The sequence below is a fragment of the Rhipicephalus microplus genome, chromosome 8 (assembly GCF_043290135.1).
Source record: "Rhipicephalus microplus isolate Deutch F79 chromosome 8, USDA_Rmic, whole genome shotgun sequence".
In the NCBI taxonomy this organism is placed as follows: domain Eukaryota; kingdom Metazoa; phylum Arthropoda; class Arachnida; order Ixodida; family Ixodidae; genus Rhipicephalus; species Rhipicephalus microplus.
In genome coordinates this window covers 20615920-20626253 of record NC_134707.1, presented here as the reverse complement: position 1 = coordinate 20626253, position 10334 = coordinate 20615920, and the positions used below count along the sequence as shown (strand labels likewise).

Here is a 10334-nt window from a genome sequence, read left to right as displayed (position 1 = left end):
ACTTTTAAAGGCGAAGCTTAAGGGTCCCCTAATGCTTTTTTATAAGAGCGCTGTGGTTCTAGGGCTAGGCTGGACGACATTTGAGGGTCAACGGACTTGATCACGGACGAATCGGTAGCCACGCTGTCTTTTCATCAATGTACCATACGTTACTAAAGGCTGACTGTACTATTTCACCCAATATTTAAATCTGGGAACCTCCCCTTGTGCTCTTCAACAGTGTCGGTCGATAGTGATTCTGAATCAATCCGCGTGTCGCATTGACCGCGCTCATGAAATTCGTCCAGGTAATCTAGTTGTACGTTTTCATTCAATTCATGCTGTTGGGCTTACTGGCCTTTAGGAAACAAACAAAAGAATGATGCTTCGGAACTACTCAGCTCGTCTAACAGTGATCCCCGAAAAAGCCAGATAGAAATCGCATAGATGTCGTCCTAGTAAAAAGACAGAAGACGTTCACGATTTGATTACGCTTTGATATGCTGCAGCTGGTTATACTTGCACGTTTGAGAATTGTTGGCACGGCGCAGGCGGGGAGCTTATAGTGCGAGGCCCACGTGCCCGAAGTGGCGACTGCTGCGGCGCACACTACTTACGCTAGCACTTTCGCGGTGTTTCCCCAATATACCTTTTTGAAGCACACTACTTACGCGAGCACTTTAGTGGCCATTGGTAGTGCTATAGCACCACCAATGGTGGTGCTATAGCAATAGTGCTATAGCTATGGTGGTGCTATAGCACCACTATTGGTGGTTTATAGCCCCACCATTAGTGGTGCTATAGCACCACCAATGGCCACGAAAGTGCTCGCGTAAGTAGTGTGCCTCAAAAAGTTATACTGGGGAACACCACTCGGCAGTGAATAGGGCATAAAATCACCGCAGTGTGGAAAGCGCTGATACACGGTCTTTCTCATGCCTCATAATGCAAAAAAAAATAAGGCACCCACATATACCCACACGAAATCGCAAAACATATCAGAAAATCGCAAGAGAAACACAAGAGAACCACAGCTCCGCTGTTGTTACACATTACATTCGTCATGGAACGGGGCAAATTTTTTTTCAGCCTGCCCGGTATTCCGATATACGCAAAGGGGTTTACAAAATACCGGGTTATCGGGTGATGGTAACGACACATTGTGACGCCTTGGTGTAACCACAATCTCAGTCATGTTTCTGTGCTTTCTTTTAGTGTCCTTTAAGAATAAAATGCAGTCGAACCCACTCAGAAGAATACTCAGGAGTCATGAAAATTCTATTGTTATAACCGATATTTCCTATAAAATGGTCGTATGATATAGTGATATACAGCGATATAGTGATATAGAATTTTTGGATAATGAAATATTGCCGAATCAGTTTTTATTACTCTAACAGCTTGTCAACACGTGTACAAGCCCCACCACCCTGTGCCGTTGCGGATTTCAAAAGCCAACTTGGCCGCATTGCCCCGCCGCGGTGGTCTAGTGGCTAAGGTACTCGGCCACTGACCCGCAGGTCGCGGGATCTAATCCCGGTGGCGGCGGCTGCATTTTCGATGGAGGCGAAAATGTTGTAGGCTCGTGTGCTCAGATTTGGGTGCACGTTGAAGAACCCCAGGTGGTCGAATTTTCCGCAGCCTTCCACTACGGCTTCTCTCATAATCATATGGTGGTGTTGGGACGTTACACCCCACGTATCAATTGTAGCCTCATTGTCACACCGCTATGCCATATAGCTTACCGCGAGTCCGAAGGGGTGCTGGAGACGTTGAGGTTGTGGGCGGGTGTTCAGGAGCTTGAATTTCTCGTTTTCTCATTTCTCTTCAAAGGTCTCACGTCCAGTTACGTTTCATAACAAACATCCAACCAGCAGAATATTTTCTTATAATCAATAAGGCGGCGGGCAAACTTTGCCATAAGCAGGTTTCGTTTATTTTATAAAAAAACGTACGAAAATTCATGGTTCAGCCCCTTCTTATTGTTTTAATTGATTTGTATTCAAAACTGGTATCTTTCTAAGTGGATTCGACTGTATAGCAGATTGAGATGAAAGAACTGCAAAAGAATTGGAACATTTATGAAAATTTATTTCTACATTCCAAATAAGGTAACAGAGTTCCAAAACTTACTTCCGTTAGTCAACGTGTTCGTTCTAACGCACCTGGACTGAAATTTTTCTTTCCAATTGAAATTATCACCTGATCACAGGAGCAAAGACACTTGAACTGAACGTGGCGTATTCTTTTCAGTTAGAGAGCTAATCAATTTTTTCAGTATTCCAACTATTACCCTAACTTAGTTATTCAGAATGTAAAAATGCGCATAAATATCCCCTTACTCACTACATTTTACGTAAACTGTTTCATTATGAGTACTCTGCATCAGCACAAACTATGTGTTATTTTCATTGCCTTATAATGCCGAAAACAATGCAATACTTCACCTTATAGCATCGCATCATCAGCATCATTTTATTTATGTGAGCAACTTGTTCGCACAAAGCAACCGAGATAACACGGAAATAGCTCTTCATTCGTTTGTAACAAAGCCATAATAACATTAAACTTTGTTTGTATGTAATATTATTTTGTGTATTTAATTTGCCTTGTGGTTCATAGATAACCATCTTTGTCCAAGAACGTACCCCGGCCCCAGTCACTTAAACTGTTTGGAGATCCTGCCTTCATAACAACCGATTGTTATATCTATACTACACGATAGAAATTGATTGATTCAGTGATTGATTGATTCAGTTAATCATTCAATCAATAATTTATCCAAATTCACGTTATACCTTTCGTCAACGAACCGGTCACTTAAACTTACGGAGCGAAATCTGGCATATATTCCAACTATAGTTCCTCGTATATAACAACTTTCCAAACACTAACAGCTACAGCGGACTACGTTCGTGGCTCCAGCACTGTTCAGAGATGCCACAGCGGCAGTGTGAAATTGTGAACGCAGGAGTGCCAGTCACAGCAGTGCTTGGACGCGACGCACTACCTGCAGTCCGTGGTGGAGCGAGACCTGCACCCTTGCGTGGACATGTACAGTCACGTGTGCAACCGATGGACAAGCCGACGGCGTGGCGTGGGCTTCCTGCCGGACTCCCTACGCTCGTTCCTGCAACACTTCGTACGCCGGCTTCAAAGCGTTCGAGAGGACGTCTTAGGAGAACCGATGGCTTCAGGTTCGGCGAACGTTTAAGAGCGTTCAGTATAGGTGGCCAGTGAGGTTGTAGTCGCATTCTGTAAGGCTGAAACCATAGCCTCCAAGACTGGAAAACTGGCGGGGGCATCGAGGCTATAGAAAGTTGTACGCAAATATTAACAGGCCGAGCGTCAAAAGAAGAAACATTCTAACCCGAAATTTTCAAGATAACGTTTGCATGATTCGGAATAAATCACTTCAGCCAAAAGGGCGAAAAATAAACTCTGCAAAAATTTTTTTGAATGGCTACACTATTCCAATGGCACGAGGAACGCTTTTATGATGATAGATGCACCCTACAATTTTCACGTTTTGTATACAATAACATTCTCTGTGTGTGAAGATTTATTGAACGAATTTATATGTCGAAACAACGCAAAAATAATTCTCTCTTTTTTTCTCTTGTCTGCGCAGTCATTCACATCGGCAAGCACCTATTTGAAGACTGCAGCACGTACATGAACGCGCCGGACTCTAGTACACTTCAAGCGGACATTGCGTCCGTACTGGAACACGTCAACACGTCAGTTCTCTTGGAGAGCGATTCCTTGAGCACAGCGCTGGTGCGAGCAATAAACATCTCGTTTGCAACAGGTCTTCACAGCGCAGTGCTCGTGACGCGCAAGAAGGACGACTCCAACACGTACCTCCACTTCGCCAACACTCCGTCGATACGGCGCGTACTGCGAGTGCCACCCGCGGACAATGACATCGAACCCTACGTCATAGACGTCATTCGTCACGTGTCTTCAAACCCGGACGCCGCAGCCATTGCTCGCGACGTGCTTGATGTGGACGGCGAAGTTGATACCTTCTCCGAGGGCGTCGTGAGTAGCGTGTGGATTGGCGCTGGTGAACTGAAGAAGGACGCCGGCTTTCCATCTGGCGTCTGGAGGCAGGCTTTCGCTTCTTTCGCCGACCAAGGATTACCGGTCGCAGACGCCGACGTAAACCTCTTCACCGGGTACGAGCAGACCCGGAAACTATTCAAACATTTGAACGAGATTCGACTCCGAACGACCGCTTTGTATCTCACAATCACCATTATCGCGCAGGTAATCCAATTCATCTGTGCTGTAGGTATTTAATATGAAGTGTATTATGGTGCAGAGGTAGCCCTGAGAACGTAATTGGTAGAAGCGCAATTGGAACAAGATCACGTGAAAAAAAACTTGAAAAAGCGATAACTTTTTCAGACACAATATAAGGTCATTGTACTGTCCCGCACTTGATATGTACTGATCAAAGAGTAAGCCCGCTTTGGCACACCGATGCCCTGTGATGGAGCGTGCCATAGCAGCACTTTTGTACGCGAGAACTTCCATGTGTGCTAACATCTGGAATGCGAAAGCATTTGATATGTTTAGTCAAACCAGACACAAACCTAACCACTAGCGCTAGCCCGTAGATACCATTTTAAACGCTATCACTCTTTGGGAACGAGTTTAAGAGTGTGGTCTCGCGAGTTGTAATGGAGGCGGAATTCATGTCGAGATTGTACTGTTTTCTTTGTTTATATGGGCTTCAGTTTATTTGCTTAAACAACGTCCGTAGCTCGATGCCGAATAACTAACTCTGCCACGCAGTTGAACTTGGCAAGATAATAGTCCAGACAAAATTCACTCTGGAAGCGAATGCCATCGGTAGAGATAAGCATTTTATATTCCCAACAAATATACATCAAGCTTTCAGCCTATACAACATTGTACGTTTCAACCTATTTGGCTGCATCAAAGATTACAGGGCCCAATTCATATTTACACTCTTACACAGTCTCTCAACGTTTAAAAAAAAATGCCCAGCTACTCCACCAAATATGACGTCGTTTATTGACGCTGGACGTCAGGGAACTTCAATAAACGATAAAGAGCGTCGAAGAGCGGCGGGCGTCAAGGACCTGAAATCTAGACAAGCACGAGCTCGAGTCTGGTGCTGCTACTGTCGCTGGTGCCTGCTTGCTTACTCACGTGATTTGTGGTCGTATTTCTTTCACTACAAAGCGATGAACTTGGTTTTGGCTGCAGAGAAATAATGGGAATTCTTAGTTACATGTGCTGTAAGGAAACATCAATTCCAGTATCAGTTAAAACGTTACAAAGATTTAAATTATGGCATATCAAAGCGATAGCAAACGTGTGCAACAAATTCGATGCAGAATGCCAAGCGGTATGGTATTTGATCAATGCAGTGACTCTAGGCGGCGCAGTGGAAGGTCAAAATGACGGACGAGACGGTGATGTCGCGAGTGCTTACGTCAGTGTCGCAGAGCGTGAAGACGCATTCATTGGTTCATGACTACTGAGAGACCGAAATGCGTCACAGTTTTATCCCTGTGTGACAGCTTCGCAGCACGGCTACATGGCGCCTCCTGCGTTGCAGGAATGACCGATTACCGATACTGATATACTGATACAGAGAACTGCTTAACAGATTTGCTTTCTTGCGCACGCATTAGCACGCGTGGCAAAGCCAGTCTTACTTTTCTTGCTTTCAGGCTCTTCGATACGACTTCGCGAGGCGCTTCTACCCGACTCATGGCCACGACATTACGCACATCTGCTTCGACGCCGTCAACGACGCCCTTCATCTGCACTGGCATTACGTCTGGCGTGAACTCTCCATAACGCAACCGGTCACGAGGATCAGCCAGCTGATGAACTCCGTGTTCCTCAGCGTCCGTCAACTTACCATACCCGCATGGTTTGACGCAGTGACCGCATCACAAGCGCACGGAAGAGTGAACAAGACGTTGCTGGAGACACTGGCGCCATCTGCCGGTGACGTCGCAAACGCGAACACTACTTACCTTCAAATAGGACTACGGTCATCGTCGGCCGCGAGAACGCAAAGCAGTTTTCCCGCTAAGTACGTCCTGTTTCGCGCGCTTTCCCAAAGAGAGGGGCTCCTACGCAATCCGCCGCACTGGGTGACCGCACGCGCGGCCTCACTGTGGGCGGAACTGTGGCCCGTGTTTGATGTCCTGTACGACAAGATCTTCTTACCAGCGGCGTACCTTCACAGCCCGGTGTTCTACAACGAACCCTCAGCGCTGCCTTTTCTCTACGGCACGGTTGGAGCTGCGATGGCCAAGGCACTGGCTGACGTTGTTGGTCCTTATTCAAGGTTAGTGATGGCAGCATTGATTGTGGCAATTTTACGTCCCAAAACCACAACGTGATTGGAGATCATAATACAGCACGAAAAGTCACAACTTTGCCGCAAAGACGAAGCAATGAAGTGATAGGAACAAATTGGAAGGTTACGAACAGAATGGCAAGTAGATCGAATTGTGACCCGCGTTTCTCACGCACAAATAACGCACGAAACGTACTCACAGGTACATATGAACGCGAGTAAGCGTCTCAGTTGCTACTTCACTGTGTCGGAAAAGTGCGCTATTTTCGCAAACGGATGCTGTGCAAACTTTCAGTGACCTTCTTGCGCCTGTTAATTACAATACAATCGTTGCAGTGCAAGCCAAACGCCATTCAAGGCGTATGGTCCTCCCCACTGGGAGATAAGGGCGCGCGAGGGATCGTTACTCCCCTCCTTTCCGCGGGCCAAAGTACGCGTGAGAGATGAAAGCCGCCACGCGCTAATTGCGCCATCTTGCTGATAATGCTGAAAGCACGGTAGTCCCCAGATGCCCGATAACAGTGGTAAGTGGTAGATAGAAATAGCTTGCCGTTAAAATCTCTGGCGGAGGTGCCTCTCGGTGGCTCAATGGTTAATGCCTTGCATTCACGATGCGGAGGTCCGATTCCGCGCACCGAAGGCCTTTTTTGGGGGGATTTTTTTTCTTGCGTTTTCATATGTGTATATAGATACGTATACATATACGATGCATGAAATCGACGCCGGCGGTGAAATCCCGTCGAGAGTGCCCACGCAATTGCTATCGCAATAATATATGTTCCAACCACGAAGGTGCGAGAGTTAGATGCGACAGGCTACAGGGGTCGCTAGGCGACGAGTACACATCAACACAGACTGAAAAAAAAACACTTGTTCCGAGGCAAACAAGTCAACATACGTCTAAATAATGCCCTTGCTACCATATTTCTTGATACCTCGCGCCTGCGCAGCTAGAACTTATTTGCCATGTGTCGTCAACATTCGGTGAATGTTATTGTTTGGGCTTAACGTCACAAAACCATTATTAGAGACGCCGTAGGGGAGGGGTTCGGAAGTTTCGACCGTCTGGTGTTCTTTAACGTGCACTTAAATTTAAGAACATGGGCCTCAAGTATTTTCGCCTCCATCAAAAATGCGGCCGCCGCGGCCAGGATTCAATGCTGTTCCATAAAAGTTATTAGTATTGCTTGTGGCATGATATCCTGTGTGTCCGTTGTGTTTTATGATGTTCAGCAAGCACCAACTAGCCCAAGAACAACTTCTTCTGCACTGCACGATTATGCGGCATGCAGTAATGGCTATCTCCAGATACTTGAACAAGCTGTAGTTTCTTAGTGTGCACCTATATGTGTGTACACGAGCCTCTAGCATATAACCTTCATTGAAATGCTGCCCCGCCGCGGTGGTCTAGTGGCTAAGGTACTCGGCTGCTGACCCGCAGGGCGCGGGTTCGAATCCCGGCTGCGGCGGCTGCATTTCCGATGGAGGCGGAAATGTTGTAGGCCCGTGTGCTCAGATTTGGGTGCACGTTAAAGAACCCCAGGTGGTCGAAATTTCCGGAGCCCTCCGCCACGGCATCTCTCATAATCATATAGTGGTTTTGGGACGTTAAACTCCACATATCAATCAATCATTGAAATGCTGCCGCTGACGTGGGATTTGATTTCGAGTCCTTCGAGTCAACGTTTCAGCACCAAGGCGGAAGGTTAATGTTGTGCCGTAACTAACAAACACTTCGATAATTTACATGTTAGCGCTTGATATAAAGAATATTTGCCTACGTCCTACATTTGCTAATGAGACTATAGCAAAAATCCGTTCCGGAAGAATAAAGTGGACTTCGAATTGTCAGATTAACGTTGCGATTTGAGGGATCTTTGTGGTATGTTTACTAGCTTCTGTTGAGGCATTGTACTCTTTACCGAGTATAGTAGCAAATGCCTGAATGAACGAAAAATGTTTTAGTACTGTTGCCAGACTTCTCGATGACGTCTCCTTGGTTTACTGCCCGAGTTACTGCAAGCAATGCAAGGCATTTCGCCGGGTACTTTAATTCTCCTAGTTGTCCGCCGACGCAGTTCACGCTTAGCCCTTACCTTTGTAGCGACCACTGCGCACAAACCTGCACAGCCTCCGTCTCGTCACTGGTTAGCCTGGCGTGACAAAGCCACCTACCGCAACGCGCTTCCGATAAGGGACAGCGCCATCGCATCTTCACCGGAGGCTTACGTGAAACCCATGCTGCTAAGCTCGGTTTCATCATTGTTCCATTGCCTCTGAAGAGCGTAGCGCTAGTATGCTCGATTTGATACTTTTTCCTATAGATCAAATGAACAATTATGTTTTCTTGTTGGGATGTGTCCTTCGTCAACCCAGCATCCCATATCTGGTGACACAGAAGCCGAACAAATCGTACCTCCATGGCCTACCCCGAAGCTCATGCCGCTCTCATCCAGCAAGTGCAAGAACTTCAATATCAACTGCAGATCAGCAAAAACAGTATACAGGCAATACCTACAGAAGCCTAGTCATGCCTGCCAACTCAGATGAGGACGTCAAAGCCCCTTTTGACGGCATGCACACACGTTGTTCTACACGACGCCTGGCGTGTCACTGTCAAAGTTTCCACCGTTTCGGCCAGAATCGTGCGAGGTATGGTTCAGCTAAGTCGAGGTATTATCGACGAAGGACGCATTCCAACACATTCAATGGCTCTTTTACCCCCCAAAACCAAGCGAAATAATGGTAGCTGATATGGTTCCCCACAAAATCAGCTGCAATTTGCTGAAACCGATAGCACTCTGTTATAGATAACGAACTTTAGGCACAGTCTCACGCACGTTTATGCACATCAAAGATGGAGAGACTGGCGTGATGATCTTGCCCTAGCAACTTGTGTATTGTATGCTCCAGACTGATTCTCTGATCAAATCTGACATCACCGTCTGCGCAAGTCTCATGAGCTTTTTTTTGTTTCTTTCGTCCAGATGGAACGCCAGTGCACCGCACCAGTCGCATGACTCCTGGTGGACCATCGCGAAGCTGTTCGATGCCACACTGCGATTGGGCTGTCTGCGAACTCGAGTCGACGAAGACGTGCTCCGGCATCCGTACCGCATACCGCAGCCGAAGACCTCGGAGGCCTTCAAGAGCAGCACGTTCGCCTGGATTCGAGCCGCCAGGGTCGCGTACGACGCCATGACGGACGCCTTCAAGAAGGACAGCCGCAGTGGAGATGGTGCCCACGACAAGCACTGGCCGGAAGTTCAGAGGCAGTTCTTTACACGCTTCTGTCTAATGGCGTGTGGAACCGAGAGGCAAGATGCTCTCAAACCCAAAGAGCGATGCACCTGGCCACTCGTCAGTATGCCGGAGTTCGCGACAGCGTTCGATTGTCGAAACGACTCTTACAAGGACTACCAGGAGTCGTGCGTTCCTCTCTGACCATTCACTGGTGTCCTGCTATTCATACTTCGATGATTTCATTTTCGTTTTCTTTTGGGTTATTGTGCGATGCTTGTTGTCAGACTGCAAATAGTGTATGCGCGTTTTAAATGGTACTTTTGTGGCGAGAAAAAAATTATATTGTCCCATCCTGATTTGGGAATATTGATTACAATTGTATGTTTGTGAAGCCTTACTCAGGTGCGTCAGAAACATCAGCTGTATTGATTCAAGAGGACGCTCGTAATTGTAATTTATGGCACGTCTTTTAGCCCTTTGCATGCATCTGGAATGCCTTATTGAACTTGCTAAAGAAACGTGTCACATAATGGGCATTTTTGTTGTGGGCGAGCTTGGCGATGTGCAAACCGTTGCACAAAATTTATTGCTATAACAATCACACAAGATAAATCTGCTTTATGCGTTGCCTTGAGCGCAATGTGTGGTGGAACAAGTTATTCCAATAAAGTAAGTGCAAAGTAGCTTTTTCTTTTCACACTGTAGTGCTTTCTGCAACCTACTTAGTACATTCTGTGTTTATTAAATGGAGCAAACACTT

At 46.6% G+C, this 10334-nt stretch overlaps 2 protein-coding genes across 2 annotated transcripts; both read left to right on the top strand.

Annotated features, from left to right (window-relative positions):
- Nucleotides 1-272: 272 nt before the first annotated feature.
- LOC142769394 (uncharacterized) lies at nucleotides 273-4255 on the top strand. The gene is made up of 4 exons (XM_075872612.1): nucleotides 273-287; nucleotides 2951-3176; nucleotides 3611-4160; nucleotides 4252-4255. The coding sequence occupies exons 1-4, from the start codon at nucleotides 273-275 to the stop codon at nucleotides 4253-4255; spliced, it is 795 nt and encodes a 264-aa protein (XP_075728727.1).
- A 1334-nt stretch (nucleotides 4256-5589) lies between these two features.
- On the top strand, nucleotides 5590-10334 carry LOC142768411 (uncharacterized). The gene is made up of 2 exons (XM_075870381.1): nucleotides 5590-6319; nucleotides 9319-10334. The coding sequence occupies exons 1-2, from the start codon at nucleotides 5850-5852 to the stop codon at nucleotides 9773-9775; spliced, it is 927 nt and encodes a 308-aa protein (XP_075726496.1). The 5' UTR covers nucleotides 5590-5849; the 3' UTR covers nucleotides 9776-10334.

Coding starts and splice junctions, on each gene's coding strand:
- LOC142768411 (XM_075870381.1), top strand. CDS start 5,850: ATGAACTCCGTGTTCCTCAGCGTCCGTCAACTTACCATACCCGCATGG. Junction 6,320..9,318: donor GTTGTTGGTCCTTATTCAAG/GTTAGTGATGGC, acceptor TCTTTCGTCCAG/ATGGAACGCCAGTGCACCGC.
- LOC142769394 (XM_075872612.1), top strand. Junction 3,177..3,610: donor AGGAGAACCGATGGCTTCAG/GTTCGGCGAACG, acceptor TTGTCTGCGCAG/TCATTCACATCGGCAAGCAC.